This window comes from Marmota flaviventris, chromosome 8 (genome assembly GCF_047511675.1).
Source record: "Marmota flaviventris isolate mMarFla1 chromosome 8, mMarFla1.hap1, whole genome shotgun sequence".
In the NCBI taxonomy this organism is placed as follows: Eukaryota; Metazoa; Chordata; class Mammalia; order Rodentia; family Sciuridae; genus Marmota; species Marmota flaviventris.
In genome coordinates, this window is record NC_092505.1 from 96,359,744 (window position 1) to 96,377,381 (window position 17,638).

The 17,638-nt window shown below is 37.2% G+C and overlaps 1 protein-coding gene across 1 annotated transcript in view; it reads right to left on the bottom strand.

The window, feature by feature from the left end:
- Positions 1-570: 570 nt before the first annotated feature.
- Positions 571-17,638, bottom strand: part of Gpr160 (G protein-coupled receptor 160) — a 52,292-nt gene continuing 35,224 nt past the window's right edge. The window contains exons 3-4 of the mRNA XM_027942121.2: positions 5,076-5,173; positions 571-2,005 (exon numbers count right to left, since the gene is read on the bottom strand). Of these exons, the coding sequence (XP_027797922.1) occupies positions 923-1,939 (1,017 nt within the window). The 5' untranslated portion in view covers positions 1,940-2,005; positions 5,076-5,173 and the 3' untranslated portion in view covers positions 571-922. The remainder of the gene's footprint in view (positions 2,006-5,075; positions 5,174-17,638) is intronic.

A 17,638-nucleotide genomic window follows, 5' to 3' on the forward strand; every position in this document is an offset into this window, starting at 1 on the left:
GTAGCTACATAGCTTAATTCATAAAGTGAACTGAGATTATTCTGCTACTCACATTGCTTTACTCCAGTGGTTCTTAACTGGGAGCTGTTGAGCCCACCCACCAAGGGAGGTTTAGCCTTGTGTAGACATTTTTCATGGTCATTACTGTGGAAGAAGAGCTACTGGCATCTGGTGGGCAGAGGACAGGGATGCAGCTAAACATCCTACAATGCACAGGGCAGTTCCCCACAATAGTTATCAAGCCCTAAACCTCAATATTACCAAGAATGAGAAACCCTACTTTACAGTGTGATATGTTGCTAATATGATTATGATTTGATATGCAATTATGTGACAAATGAAAATGAATCTAGTATTTCATGAAAGAGACCTAGTCACTACTCCCAATTCCCAGGGTAAACAGCTGAAATTCTTTTCCAATTCTTCCAATAATATCTGCATTAAGAACCAATATATTTTTTAAATTAACTAAATTAAAATGAGCCAATCTCCTTCATTAAATTTTATACCAAATCATTTAAATAAAATAGTCTTGACTTTTTTCTCTAAATTTGATAAAATGTTTATTAAAGTTGGTAATGAAATCTCAGATTTACATAACATTTGCATCCACTTTTGGGGGGCAATACAAACATCAATGTGGCCAAACGTTATTATTTAACTTTTGTATTAATAAGCAAATTAATATTTATAGTGTTCCTGAACAGACTTTAAAAACTTCTTGGCATCTATTTTGTTTTTAAAAGAAAATACTACTTAATAAATATAGCCCTAAAAGATATGCCAAAAAACCTATAAAAAGTTAAGGGGAAAAGAGCTTCTGTTCTTTTTTTTTTTTTTCCGGTATGTCCTCAGTTGCCATTCTTACTAGTACAATTCTGATTCTTGTTGTAGCTGTTTTAATTAGTTTTAACATGAAACATTAACAAATTATTATTGATATAGGCTTTTCAATTTGCTCAAGATTATTAATTGTAAGTGGAATAAAGCAGCATTTCCAGTTGACGAACGGATCCTTAAGTAGTGTGATCTCTCTTAAGTAAACCTTGTGACAATTAAACCAATAAATTGCAGCAATGAGAAAACTGTTGACAAAGTACAACCAGGGAATGTTCATCTCAATATATGCTGGAATTTGTACTTTAAATAAAATGATGACAACCTGAAGTAGTACAAATGGCAACCAGGTACCAAGAAAACAGACAATAAGCTTGGACAAGAGTATTTTTTTAGAGTTCACAGTATAACCAGAGTGGGATGAAAAGGGAAAATATAGTATAGTTTCATTCTTATAGGATGTTATCCTAATAGCCTGGATCAAGGTAATAACTTCTGACCAAGAAGTTATAAAAGCCACAAGTAAAATCAGCATCATGGAAAATGATAGCCAGTAACTCTGAATGCTGACATAAAAAGGACACTGGTAAGAATAAACATTCTGTGCCTTCAGGCTTTGGTAAATAGCTGGATCTCCCAAAACATAAACAAGGACTGAAATCCAAATTAAAATAACGATGAAGAAATAAAATAACTTTTGACACTTAGAAGAAAGCTTGTTGGTTTTAAAGAAATTCAAGCAATAATCTATACAAGCTATCAGGAAAACCGGGTAATGCAAAAAGCCATAAGTAAAGGAAATAATTTGAGTAAATAGGCAGATGTGATATTTAGTAAACCTAATGCCTAAAAGAATAAAATCTGTGAAATAGGATATAATGGAAATGTTCACCAAAAGTAAAAGATCGACGAATGCTAGTGAAATGCAAAAATATTCCATAAAATTTTGATAGGTGTTTTTTCTTCTCATTCCTAGTGTGAGGATATTCAACAATATTTTCCCAAGTATGATCAAATACAACAGACTATTAACATCTAGAGGATGGTCTGGTTGGTGTAACTGGTACTGAAAAGAACAGTTCTCTGGAGAAAGAGCTGTCATAGTTTTAGTTTTATTTCAAGAAGACCTGCTGAAATGCATGATAAAGCACTGCTGCACTTTCCATCCCTGAAAAAAAAAAAAAAAAAGCGAAAAGAACACTTTGATGTTATCTTAATGCTGTATCTGTTTTAAAACCTTACAAAGCAAGCACCTCTTTCCTTGAGGGGAAAAAAAAAAAACTAAATCATTTTCCAAAATAAGTAAATATATAAATAGGAATTCTATTTCTCATATTATTTACAGGATATAGAACGTGATCAAGAAAAGTTAACGTGAATACACTGGTCATTTTTTGAGAGCCATACATTCCAGAACTCTGATATGTAAACTAAAATTTGTATATAAATGACTAACTTCTATATTAAGTTTTAAAAACTTGTGAAGGAGATAGAGAAATACTTTTACTTACTGAAGCCAAAACACATGCTTAAAATAGTAGCCTGGTGGTAATACTCAGAACAATCAATGATAGTTCTCATACAGTCCCACTGACTCTGAACAACATTACCACCACCCCTTTTTATCTTCCTGGCAGTGAAAGTAAGAGTCTATGCATATGCATCCTTAAGCATAGCAGTTTTCACCTATTTTTAGCTGCAGGATCATCATCTAGATGAATTTTTTCTTTGAAGCTCAAACATTTAAAAACAGATGGTTCAACTGAAAATAATGAGAACATATGAAAAGGAAACAAGGATATTTTCTGGAAATGATCTTTCAGGTATGGCCCCTGAAGAAAATAAAGGGAAAAGAATAAGATTCAACACAAATAGATAACTGAGGACCTTAAGAAGTGGTAGGAAATGCAAAGAAGTAGGAGTTGAGGGTTGGGTCATTCTGCATTTGAAAGCAAGAAAGAAAAGTGATGAAGTCAGAAAGGAAGAAATTAGGAAAGAATGGAAGAAAGGAGATTAAAAAAAAAAAAAAAAAGGTTGACTCAAAGGTATTTCTGCAATACTGTTTAATCGCTCTGTAAAGAGCAAATTCCCACCCCAAGAAACCAAACCAAACCCAAACAATAAGAACAACAAATATCAACAACTGGAGACTGGTTAAAAGTAATATTATGATATACTATTATGTACCTAATAAGAACATTTCTCGGACTGGGGTAGAGCACTTGCCTAGCACATTCGAGGTCCTAGGTTCGATCCGCAGCACCACATAAAATAAACAACAACAAAAAGTATTGTGTACAACTATTTTTTTAAAAATTAAAAAAAAAAAAAACATTTCTCTGCTCCTTGCGTGGCTGAGGCAGGAGAATGGCAAGTTCAAGGCCAGCCCAGGCAATTTAGCAAGACCCTATCTCAAAAAAAAAAAAAAAAAAAAGGCTGGGGATGTAGCTCACTGGTGGAGCATACCTGGGTTCAATTCCTAGTACTGCAAAGAATAAAACAACAAACTCCCACAAAAATTTTTTTTTCTCAATATAGGAGGAAGATTTAGTTTTCTACTGAAAACTATCCTTTCTATACTTGTTCAATCTTAAGCCTTGTGAATTTTTTAATTGTTAAAAACATGTCTTCATAAAATTTTATAATGTTAAGTGCAGGTTATATAATTATGCAGCAATACATAATCTAATTCTTATAATAAATATACATGCATAAAAATGATTAAAACAGTACACATCAAGTTATTAATATGGTAGAACTGTACTTGTACATTTTCTGTATTTCCTAAATTTTACACGATAAAATAAGGGAATAGTGTGTTTGAAAAGGAAAAGAACTGAATTTGACTAAAAGCAAACCACTGATGATTAAATAAATCCAAAGGAGTAGTGAAAAGCTTGAGGGTAAAGAAATCAGAGAGAAAGAAGGCTGTCAGGTTTGTGGACAGATTGAATTCTTACAGGGCCATAAATCTATTGTCATAAACTTACCGTTTATTATACACAAATGATCCATCTGCACACACACACACACACACACACACACATATATATGTAAAGATAGTTATAAAAATGCAAAAGAACCAGTCAAGCTAGTAGTTTCCTATACTCATTTTTTCCCCTATAGTCACACATACTACAGTGTTTAACCTGACTTAGTCTAAAGAAGTTCCATGCCAGATTTGGAGGTAAAAGGACACAAACAGCTACCCACTTGACAACTTGGCAAATGCCATTGGCCTCATAAGTGGTGTTCCCTGAATAAGAAGCCTAGGTGGAATGATCAACCAGGTGAAGTCTGGGGACCAAAGGAAAAAACAAGCTTCATTTTAAACCAGCTAATGTTGGTTTAAAATGGACTGAGGAAGGGAAATACTATAGGTTCATATTTATAAAGACCATTATTTAAGAGAAGTAAAAAGAATGATCTGCATTATGTGATTTTTATAGCCTCTATTCCAAAATAAAACAAGTAAAGCTAAATAGGCACCATCCAAGGGCTGGTTCCCGAGTTTTCATTTCATCATTGAGTCAGATGGAGTCCACTGGAAGTCCACAAAAGCTGGCTAATATCTACAAAAACCCAATGTGTCTTAGGGGCTCAGAAAGGTCTGCAGAGGAGGAGGATCAACAATGCTCACCAAGAGCCTCTGCGGAAAAGGACCAGATGAAAGAAAAGCCTAAAATAGAGTTTGTAAGGGAATCATAAAATTAGAAGAAAATAAGGTTCAGAGAAGATTTACAACTGGAAGCAATGAAAGTAATCAGAAGGAAGTACACTGGAAAATGAAATTTGGGTCATTTTACAATGGTTCCTGAGTATCAGGATCACAGAAACCAATCAAAATGTTCTTGAATGAGACCAGTTTTATATCTGTACTCCAGTTCTCTAATAACCACTAAAAGTATTCAAAGTTACAATATTTTGTTCTATAAACTGGCTCCCAGAAAAAAAGACAAATCCTTTAATAAGCTACCCATCCTTAATTTTCCCATGGAAAGTATTCATAGTAACTACAGTGATACAGAAATCTATAAAACATGGCTCGTTTCCAACATGGTTTTTAAGTATATTTGAATCAACTCATATGACACCTAAAAAGTTACTGTGGAAATCCTTTACAAGGCATCTTATCTCTTCTACAGGCTTGCTGAGTGCTCTGGCTCCCTTTGGAAGGATTAGACTCTGGGAAACAAACCATTCACTGACCCAATTCATTTTTAACACACCATACTTACTCTCCAAGGGGTCCTCTTGACTAATGGTCCTCCTATTTTATGTTACTGCTGGTCCCTTGAATTCATTGTGCTATACCAAAAGGTTATGTGAGTTAGCCCTGTGTGAAGACAGAAAACAAAACAACCATTAACAGCCATTTGGCAGGGGGATGGGGAAGGGCAGGTACTGGGGATTGAACCCAGGGGTACTTCACCACTGAGCTTCATTCCCAGCCCTATTCTTTATTTTTTGAGACAAGGTCTCAGTAAATTGATTAGGACCTTGGTAAACTGCTGAGGCTGGCCTCAAACTCACAATCCTTCTGCTTTAGTCTCCCAAATTTCTGGGTTTAGACAACAGCCATCTTAATGAATGGAGTCCATCTAGTGTGACTGGCTCCAGACCCCTGCTGAGAAAAACTTTCACCTTCTGAGGGATTATGGTCCATAACTGCTTATGTTCTTAGTTTCTTTCCAGCAAAAAGGAGGGAAGAGAACATTTAATTGAAAGTTCACAAAACACAATGGGAAACGGACACACATAACATGGCATCCGTATTAAGAAATCTTGCTTTACATGTCAGATCTCACCCCCAGGCTCCAGTTAAGCCATCAGTTCTGTTTCACTTCAAAATCCTTTGACACTTGCTGCATGCTAACATAAAAAAGTTTTTTAAATGAAAATTTACTATATTTTCCCAAACAAGAAAAATATAGTGAGCAAAGTGGCAAAATTTTACACTTCACATATTGCTTTAGTATCTGGCTTACTGGCAGACAGTGGGATTCTCATTTACACTTCATCAATTAAGATCACATATATTGGATAGCTTCTAGAAAGTTCTGTGTACATTCATGAGGGCTGCAGAGTAGAAAAAGGTCAATGACTTCAAGTATTAGTGTAATCAAAAAACTGCTACATAATCTCATTTTTATCTAAGAAAAGTTTAACAAAGCCATGTGCATTAAACAGGACTGGACTGCTACTGTGTAGAAAATGGAGCTAGCACTGTCACTGTATTCGTGAGCCTGATAAGTAGAAAGAGCCTGTGGGAGAAATAATATAGTGAGCCTTTTAGTCCTTAGAACTTCTATGTATCTTTTAGTTAGTCCTTAGAACAATCATGAAAAGTCTGTTTCCCCCACCAAGAAGAAACAGACTGGGGTTAAGTATACACATTTTCCCCAAGTGGTAAGTATTGGAGCTGAAGTTCACCCTCAGTTCTGATTTAAAAGCTTGTGTTCTCCAGTAAGACAATCAGGGACCAACTCATAACTGGAAATGTAAAAAAATCCCAATTTACATATGTGAATGAACTTTCTAAAAAAGTACCATCCAAGTTAAGATAATTATGTTAATTACTGATACCCATAGGAGACCATGACTATCAATTTGGATAATAATTTTATTCCTCTAAATATAAACTCTTCAAAATGTGGTTCTTGCTTGATGTTATGTATTCAAATTCAATGGAAAAAAATAACTCTGATAACTCAAGAAACAGATGTTTTGTATTTATCTGATTACATGGTGAACACCCAGTATAGAAAAATTAAGAAAATATAGGAAACAACCTTTAATAAAACGTCATATAATTTACCTGGTACAAAACTGAAATTACACACACAAAAACGTATACAGTGAAATTACCTACCCTACTCAATACTTCAACTTCTCCATCCTTCCCGTTGGCTACCTAACCCAGGTTCCTTTCATAGATAAAACCATTATAACTTGTACATCTTTCCAGAGATATTCTATAAGAACATTTTAAGAAGAAATTTGAAATTTCCATGTTGTTAAGGCAATTATCAAGGGATTCTTGATTTGCCCTTTCCTGAGTCTTATTTACATAATGAAAATCTGATAAAAGAGCCACAGAGTTAGAACACAACCAAGCATTAGTTAATGAACTGCAGACTACAGGAGTCATTTCCACCAAACCAATCATACTACGACTGTCCACAAGGAAGGTCAGTGATGCCAGACAACAAGAAGGGGTCACCTCAGTGTATGGGATAGGTGATTTTCATTTTTCTCCTTTGATGTAGATTATAGTGCTGATCCCACAATGAGGTGACTCATGTAATCAAAGCATCTAACTACAGAAGAGATGCCCTTCAGTGTCCTCTCTTCCTACCATATGGAGTAGACAGACCATACATTCTACAAGGTACAGCTCAGATGGGTCTTTGAGTTACTGTGTGTGGAGCAAAACTCACACGAGCAAGAAAAATATCTCTGTTGATTAAATCACAAGATTTTGTGATGATCTGTTATGGCCTATCCTAATACAATTCCTTACCATTCTCTTTGTCCTTTAAAATGTTTTTTTTTCTTCTTTTTTTTTTTTTGTTCTAGGGCCATATCACCCTGAACATACCCAATCTTGTCTGAAATGTCTGTCTTTTAACCTATGTATTATTTACAGAATCAGAATTTAAAATTTATAAAATAAAAATAACTTTGAAAAACAGTAATATAAATATAAGAAAGTTGATAAAAATATTCAATTTTAATAACTGCTTTCACATTTCCTTCAGATTTTCATGTTTGCCTATGAATACAATGACCTAAGTTTAAATCATAAGAAAGAAGTGAATTAAATCTAAAGTAGACTGAAGGAAGGACACAAGAGCGAGCAGAATTCAATAAAATTAAAAAGCAACAATGGAGCCAGGTATGGTGGCTCATGCCTATAATCGCAGCAGCTCAGGAGGCTGAGGCAGGAGGTTAGTGAGTTCAGAGCCAGCCTCAGGAAAAGTGAGGCGCTAAGCATCTCAGTAAGACCCTGCCTCTAAATAAAATACAAAATAGGGCTGAGGATGTGGCTCAGTGGTTAAGCACTCCTGGGTTCAATCCCCCGTACCCCCCCCCCCAAAAAAAAAAAAAAAACAACCAATGGAAAAACAGAAAAAGAAAAAAAAGCAATGAGACAAAACTGGTTTCTTAAGGGAAAAAAATAAAAGTGTTAAATTCCTAGCCAAACTACAAAAAGACATCACAAAGTAAATTAGTAAAGAGATTACCTCATCATGCACACATGCACATCCTCATGTGGATAAATTTGACTCCATAAAAAACACTTCTCTTTGAAGCACAGCAAAGAACATAAAATGACAAGCTACACACTAAGAAAAATATTCACAATAAATATCTGATAATGACTTGGAGCCAGAATACAAAAGGGCTCTTATAACTCAATAATAAGACATATAGAACTTTACAAAAATAGGAAAAGATTTGAACGGACACACTGGAAAATGCAAATGAAAATAATAATGAGATCTGTGCATATCCATTAGAATAAAATAAAAAGACTGGCAATACAGGTGTTGACAAGGAAGAGGAATGACTACACCTGGACCCTCAGCTAGGAGTGGGGAGATGGAGATATATATATATACACACACACACACATATGGGGATGGTACTGGGATGGAACTCAGGGACTCTTTACTATTGAGCAACATCCCAGTTCTTTTTATTTTTTGAGACAGATCTCGCTAAGTTTCCCAGGCTGGCCTTGAATTTTCGATCATACTACCTCAGTCTTCCAAGCTGCTGGATTACAAGCATGCACCCAGCACCCAGTGAAAACAGAAGATAATCTTTACAATCCTGATTAGGTTTATTAACTTCCTAGGGTTGCCATAACTGATTACAACTGGGAGTATAAACTAGATGGCTTGAAACAACATAAATCTGTTCCCTTAGTTTTGGCAGCCAGAAGTCTAAAATCAAGATGTCAGCAGAGCCATCCTTCCTTTGAAGTCTCTAGAGGAGAATTTTTCCTTGTCTCTTCCAGATTCTGGTGGCTCCTGGCGTTCCTTGGCTTATGGCAAGGTAAAGCCAGTCTCTACCTCCATCTTTACGTGGCCTTCTGCCTGTGACATGTCTTCCTACTGTGGTTTGGGTAGGTTTCCCAAAGATTCATGTGCTGCGGGCTTGGTCTCCAGTTTGTTGGTACTGAGGTGGCAGGACCTTTAATTAGACAGTAATTAGGCTGCTGGGGACACTGCCCTCAGAAGGGATTGCTAAAGTTCTCAAGGGAACTTGGTGAGGTCTCCTGCCAGAGGGTAGTTATAAAAAGTGAAAGCCTAGCTCCTCAATTTCTCATTTCCTTCCTGTCTTATCATGTGATCTCTTCTGTACATATTTTCACCATTGGGATGCCATCCATCATAAGCCCTCACCAGAGGCTAAACAGATGGGTACCACCCAATCTTGTACTTTCAGCCTCCAAAACAGTGAGCTAAATAAACCACCTTTCTTTATAAAGTTCCCAACCTGTTTCTTTTTTTAAAAAAAATTTAGTTGTAGATGGACACAATACATATATTTTATTTATTTTTATGCAGTGCTGAGGGTCAAACCCAATGCCTCACACATGCTAGGCAAGCACTCTACCACTGAGCTACAGCCTCAGCCCCCAACCTGTTTCTTTAATGAAAAAAAAGTTCCAACATGGAATTCTATCCCAAGCCAAATGGTCAATTAAGTATAGATATAAAATAAAACCACATATTCAAACTGCTTTCCTCACACAAACTTCTTAGGAAGTCAATGAAACATACACCATCAAAATGAGAGAATAAACTAAAAAAGAGAAAGAACTGAGATCCATGAAATGAGATGCACCAGAAGAAAGGAAGAAGGATTCCTAGGTGAAGATTAACTATGCACCAGATCTAAGTGACACTCTAAATTGGAGTTGTGAATATGACTGAAGAAATTTCTACAAGATAGAAATCCCAAGTATCTTTTGAGTGTATCAAAACAAATTTACACAAAAGTAAAATCTGTGGTTGAATAAGTGCAGCCATATATGACTTAACAATGGTATGCATTCTGACAAATGTGTCATTGGGTGATTTCATTGTGCAAGCATCAAAGTTCACAAACTTAAGATGGCTAAGATATGACTAGGCAATACTGTATAGCATTCACCATGGTAAATGCAATCCTCTGCTGACCTAAGCATTATGTGTCATAGGACCATATACAGAAAAGAATAAAGACAACTTTCAGGAAAAACAAAAATGTTGTTGAGGAAAGGACATATAATTATAGTATAAACCTTTGGTCAGCTGTGGCTAGATGTTGTAGAATCATAATCTCTTAATACCAAATACTGATCTAATCAAAATTACAGTTTTAGTGGCTGCATGGGTGCATGGTGGTGGGCTTGCCTGAAAAAGAAGGTCCTAAATAATCACGGACTTTTTAGGAAGTCTATAGGTAATGCTTTAAAATGAAAAATGTAAGCAAGATAAGCATGTTACCAGAGATAAGGAGGTAGACAACGAAAGAATCAGCTAAAGGAGCATAAGTTGCCTGTGGTGGGTAGAGAGAGAAATGACTTTCCCTCCCTGCTCCTGGAATAAGTCTTGTGCCAACTAGGTAAACGTACGAATAGCATGTTTTTGTTCCTCAGGTAAAAAATAAAATACACTTAATAATAAAAAGAAAATTTTATTTTAAAACAAAAACTATATTTTAACTACTTTATATCTCAAGTCAGTGCCGCAGTCTGGCTGGGCACAAAATCACGAGCCACTCAAACAGGAACAAACTTTATTTTTGAAACTTCCGCCAATGCCCTGTACGCTCCTGGGAAATATGCCGACCGACACACACGCAGCGTTCTCCCGGACCCCAACAGGAAGTCCCTCCTCCGGAATTCCCTCCTACCGCACTTCCCCAACCAATGGGAACACTCCAGGAGTCCCGTAGCAGGCCGAGGTGGACAGCAGGAGTCCAATATCCATATGAATGCAAATCTTAACATAATCATATCATCTCAATGGCTTGCTGGTCACCTTTCAACCAAAAATGCCATGCATCATATTACTTGGCTGTGGCTCTTAGCATCTCCCCCCTTCTGTTTAATTAAGCAACAAGCAATGTGGCTAGGGACCGTGCCTGTTAGGTTGTCCAATTCAACATATGGTTCTTACCTGTCATCGGATGAACTGACCTCTAGGCGTCAGCCTCCTGTCTTAGGTTGATACCACTGCAATTGGATCATACCCATCACTGACTACCGGTCCAGCATATAGCCATACTTGTGGATAGGCCTATGCACCAGTGGAGGGGTGAGGTTCTTTGCCTCACCTCTGTTGGCCCCCAAATTTGGCCTTGGTGCTGATGGGGGGGTGAGGTTCTTTGCCTCACCTCTGTTGGCCCCCAAATTTAGACCATCACTAGTAGAAGGGAGGAGGATACAGAAATGCCACGACAACAAGCCAATTGACGGCTCCTTAGGAAAAATTGTATCACTGGTGACACATCAGCAAAGATACGCCAGCACTATCATAATTCGCTGCATCAACAGATAGATCACAATGCATACAAGTGATACATAGTCCAGGCAAGTTCTGCAAGTAGTTCAAAGAGGAGGAATCTATCAATATGTCTATTTCCTCCCAAAATAAATCGACTCCTTGAATGAGCAATACTTGTTGAGTTATTATTCATTGATGCATCAGTTTATACAGTTTGTTGTGATAACTATCGAAGAAGCTGTAGTTTGGTTTCATGTTTGTCTTCACCGGCACTGGGATGAAGATAGGAATTCTGACAATGATGCTAAAAAAAAATTATGTAACATTCCAACAGGTACTAAGAAAACAATTTTCTGAACAATTTACATTATCCTGAAGAGAATTATTAAATATAATGAAAAGGAAAGGTGAAAGTAAACAAACAGATCTGTTAACCTGCTTATTTGTACACATATTAAAACAATCCTCAACAGCTGTTTACCCAATTTAAATTAAACCATTAAAATCACGTGAATAATAAAAAAAATTCGGATCCATTTATTCATGAGCGCTCCTCATATATGATATATGGACATACACACCTACAGACATACAACACAAAACAGAAGTGTGCACACATAACATACAACACATAAGACAATAGTAAAGGCCTTGTAGCTTTACATAAGTGAAATCTCCATTGCAATGTTTAAAAACTCCACAGTCAAAAAATAAAACTGATCAGAAAAACATTAACCTAGGTCTGTATGAGCTTGAAAATAAAATAGAACTTTATGATGTGGGAAAAAGCAATAATAAAATAGATACTGAAAAAAGCATCCTGGTTAATCACTGTCGCAGATGTAAGAATAGCCAAGCTGGAGCTCTGGATATCAGCTGTTAAGGATTTGAGTCAAATCATCTTTTTTTTGGTCTGTAGAAATTGTTTTGGTTAGTCTCTCTGGAATCCAAATCGGCTGCTGTTCTCCCTGTGGAAACACACAAACAGAACCCCGACTCCAGACAATCACTGGGTCAGGACCTTTCCATTGTCCTGTTAGAATATCCTTCCAAAGTACCTTAGGCTTATGTACATTTTTTGGATACAAATGTCTTTCCGCAGCACTAAGCCCTGATGAATCCAAATTTAAAAAGTTTAGAGTAAAAAGGGTTATTTTAAGTTTATCTTTGGGGGATATATACCCCTTTCCAATTCCCTCCTTTTGTTTTAATAAGTACATTTTAATAGTTTAACAACTACGCTTTGTCCCTGTGGATTGTATGGAATTCCTGTTATGTGAGTAATGCCAAATGATGAGCAAAATTGTTTAAAAGAGTTAGAGGTATAGCAGGACCATTATCTGTTTTTAACTGTTTTGGAACGCCCACAGTGGCAAAATTTTGTAAGCAATGAGCTATAATATCTTTAGTTTTTTCTCCGGCATGAAGGGAGCCCATCAAAAATCCAGAAGAAGTATCAACTGTAACATGCAAATATTTTAATTTTCCAAATTCTGGCAAGTGTGTGACGTCCATCTGCCAAATATGGTTAGGTATCAATCCTCTAGGATTGACTCCAAGATTAACTTGTGGTAAAAAGGTCACACAATTTTGACATTGTTTTATTATATGTCTGGCTTGTTCCTTAGTTATTTTAAAACGCTTTTGAAAAGTATTAGCATTGACATGGAACCTTTTATGAAAATTTATAGCTTCTTCTATTGTGGAGAAAATATGTATGTCATGTGTAGATTTATCTGCTAATTCATTGCCCAAACTAAGGGCTCCACGCAATCCCGTATGTGCCCTGATATGTCCTATAAAGAATGGATCTTTTCTGTCCCAGATTAGACTTTGTATAGCAGAAAACAGTAGAGGAAGGGGAAATCCTACCAGCATCTTCAAGGGATACTATAGCATTAACTATATACTGACTATCAGAAAATAAATTAAATACAGAATCTTTAAACATCACAAAAGCTTGTAAAACTGCATTAAGCTCTACCTTTTGAGCTGATTGTTTGGGTACTAAAAATGTAAAAGTTTGATCAGGGGTAACTACTGCTGCTGTACCATTATTTGACCCATCAGTGAATATATTTGGAGCATTCATGATAGGGGTTTTTCTTGTCATTTTTGGAAAAACTACAGGATGCGAAGACCAAAAAGACAACAAAGGATTAGATGGTAAGTGATTATCAAATGAAACATTAGATTTATACATGATTATTGCCCAAGTATTTAACTCATTAGCTAACTCATCAATTTGATTCATAGTATATGGAGTAATAATTTTATTGGGAGAAATTCCAAACACTCCCTTTGCTGCTCTTATTCCTTTGAGTATTAATTGTCCTACAGCCTCAGGATACCTAGTAAGAACAGTGTTAGGAGAATAAGATAAATGTATCCACAATAATGGACCTTCTTGCCAAAATACTCACGTAGGAATATTTTTTGTTGGTAGTACAATAAATAATAAAGGCAAACTTATATCAATTCTATCCAAATGCATATTTTCCATGTATGTCTCAATGATTTTTAATGCCTTTTTTGCTTCAGGCATTAACATGCGGGGTGAATTTGGATCTGATGGACCTTTTAGGATATCAAATAAAGGTCCTAACTCTCCTGTTGGTATGCCTAGATAAGGCCTTATCCAATTTATGTCTCCCAATAACTTTTGAAAGTCGTTAAGTGATTTGAGTTTATCTACTCGTATTTGAATTTTTGGTGGATGGACCATGGTTGAGGATAATAGAACCCCTAAATAATTAATTGGAAGATTTAATTGTACTTTATCTATTGCTATCTCTAGATTATAATTTTTTAATAAATTTGTAAGTGTGGCATAACATTCTAGCAATGTTTTTTTAATCTTTATGTGCCAATAATACATCATCCATATAGTGAAATATTTGTAGTTCAGGATTTTGATTTCTAAGTGGCTGGGTTGCTTTGTTAACATAAATTTGACACATAGTTGGACTATTAGCCATCCCTTGAGGGAGTACTTTCCATTCATATCTCTGATCAGGACCTTCATGATTTAGTGCAGGGATAGTAAATGCAAAATGTGGACTATCCTCAGGATGAATTGGAATTGAAAAAAAACAATCTTTAATAAATCTATAGCTAAAACACACCAGGTTTTTGGCAAAGCAGACAATTGGGGAATCCCTGATTGAGCAGGTCCCATAATAACCATCTCATTATTAATGGCTCTTAAATCTTGCAATAATCTCCATTTACCAGATTTCTTTTTAATGACAAAAATGGGAGTATTATGGGGAGATATGGAAGGTTGTATATGTCCCTCCGCTAATTGTTGTTTGACCAGGTCATGGGCTACTTGTATCTTTTCTTTAGTCAGGAGCCACTGAGGAACCCACATTGGTCTTTCTGATTTCCAAGTAATTTTGATTGTCTCAGTGGCCCTTTCTGAAAACCCAATCCATGTCTATTTATTCCTTGATCTATTTGAATTGGTGCTGTTATACCTTGTTCTTGTTCTCTTAATCTTTTTTCTTTCCTAAAGCCTTGTCTAGCCCTAGAAGTGGGCGCGTTAGGATTGATGTTATTTGTTAATGTCAAACCTAATTGATCTAGGACATCTCGTCCCCATAAATTTATAGGAAGATGATCCAATACATATGGCTGTATAGTTCCTTCACATCCTTCAGGATCCTTCCAATCTAATACCATTGCATTTCTATGGGGATTAGTTGCCACTCCTAGGCCTCGAAGCGTCTGAGTGGCTTGTTGTAATGGCCAATGTTTTGGCCATTCTTGACGAGATATGATGCTAAGGTCAGCTCCTGTGTCCAGTAGCCCATTAAATTCATGTCCTTGAATATTTAGTTTTAGCATTGGGAGAGAATCTAAATTTAAAGACAGCATAGCCCAATCCACAGCTGTGGAGCCTAATCCCCTGGAACCTCTTTCTATAGTATGACTGGAAAATTTATCATGCAGGCTGGGTATTATTAATAACTGTGCTATTCTATCTCCTGGTGAAATTACTGAGGTATCTCTTGGAGAACTAGCTATAATTTTTATTTCACCTTCATAATCGGGATCAATTACCCCAGGACTTATCATAAGTCCTTTTAGTGTAGAAGAACTGCATCCCAATAATAAGCCTACTGTTCCTTGGGGAAGAGGTCCTTTTACTCCTATGGGAATGATTTGAACTCCCATCTCTGGAGTTAGTACTGCTCTGGCGGAGGCGCAGATGTCCAACCCTGCACTCCCTCTAGTTTGTCTGATGAGGAATTTAATGGATAATGTGTCCTGGGCACTACCCTGATGGTATTGCTGCGTTCCTCCATTGCCCCGTATATTTGTGGTTGTGGGCCCTGGAGCATTGGGCCCCCCAGTCCGTTTTTTGGCAATGGAGCCTGATGCCTTTCTCCACGATATTGTGGGTAAACACTTGGTTTTTGTCCATTTTTTGATAATGGAATACCCTCTATGGTGGTTTGAGAATGGCATTCATTAGCCCAATGTCTCCCTCTATGGCATCGTGGGCAAATACCCGGTACTCTATTCCTTTGATACCTAGCTTTGTTAAACCCTCCTCCTATGGGGCAACTCCTTTTAAAATGTCCTGTTTGTTCACAATTGTAGCATGTTTTTGGCCTGGCATCTAAAGCCTGTTGTACTGAAGCTGCCAAGACTTGCCCTTGTTCATTAATGTCTCTACATAATTTAATATATGTGTTTAAATCTTTATGTCTCCATGGTCTAATGACCTCTCTGCAGCAACGACTTGCTTGGTCATAAGCCAGTTGCTTTATAAATGGCATTGCCTGTTCTGTATCCCCCAAAATTCTGGAAGCTGTTTGAATAAGCCTATCTACAAATTCAGCGTAAGGTTCATTAGTTCCTTGTATTACCTTAGATAATTGTCCTTCTAAATCTCCATGCCCCTGTAAAGTTTTCCATGCCCTAACCGCATCTACAGCAATTTGTGCGTATACGCCAGGATCATATTCAATTTGTTGCCGTTGACCCTCATAAGGTCCTTTTCCTAACATATCTAGATTTCTTTGAGAGTAACCGGCTGCTGCATTTTGCCTAGCTGTCTCCGTGCAAAATTCCTCATTGGCAACCTTCCATAACAAATATTGTCCTCCATTTAGCACAGATCGACACATATTAGCCCAATCTGCTGGCGTCATGTCCAAGTTGGTAATGGATTCGACCATGCTTATTGTGAAGGGTGCTTGTGGACCATAGGTTGTTACAGCCTCCTTTAATTGCTTCACTGTTTTGAAATCTAAAGCACGGTGAATTCGTTGCCCTCCTGCCTGCTCAAGTACAGGGCATGCTAATCTTTGAGGTCCTGCCTCAGGATTCCGTCCATCAACTACGGGGGTTGAGGGCCACTCAGCTGTAGATGGAGCTGTTGGTTGAATTATGCCCTCTGGTGATAGAACGGAGTTAGTAGCAGCCTCCTGTTGTAGCTCCCCCCGTGATGGTTGTTTGTCCTTTAAGCTTTCTTCCTTTAAATTTTCCTCTGACTAGCTCGAGAGACCTTCTCTTTTGCTTGACCTAACATGTTTTCTACCATAGTCTGGACCTCTAACAATTTACTTAACAGTCTTTCAGTTTGTTTTTTACTAATTTCTAATCTACTATAAAGGTAATGCAACCCAATAAGATAACATAAAACAAAACCGAAACAGAATGAAACAAAAACGGAACAAAAAATCGTTGTATCAATTTTCTCTTTCTCAGGGCCGAACAACTTCAAACCTTGAGCCAACCATTTTTCCCAGTTTGCCTGAGAAAGTTCTAGGGATAGGCAGCTTGAAACAAAAACAAAATAAATCAAAACAAGAACACATTGTTTTTTGAAATGGTCACCCATTCTCTCGCCTTCCCTCAGGGGAGAGTAATTTTACTCACCTCCAAGCTTCAGGCGTTCCCCGTACGGGCCACCAATTGCCGCAGTCTGGCTGGGCACAAAATCATGAGCCACTCAAGCAAGAACAAACTTTATTTTTGAAACTGCCGCCAATGCCCCATACGCTCCCGGAAAATATGCCGACCGACACACGCAGCGTTCTCCCGGACCCCAACAGGAAGTCCCTCCTCCGGAATTCCCTCCTTCCGCACTTCCCCAACCAATGGGAACTCTCCAGGAGTCCCGTAGCAGGCCGAGGTGGACAGCAGGAGTCCAATATCCATATGAATGCAAATCTTAACATAATCATATCATCTCAATGGCTTGCTGGCATCACCTTTCAACCAAAAATGCCATGCATCATATTACTTGGCTGTGGCTCTTAGCAAGTCAGGATGCTAAAGAT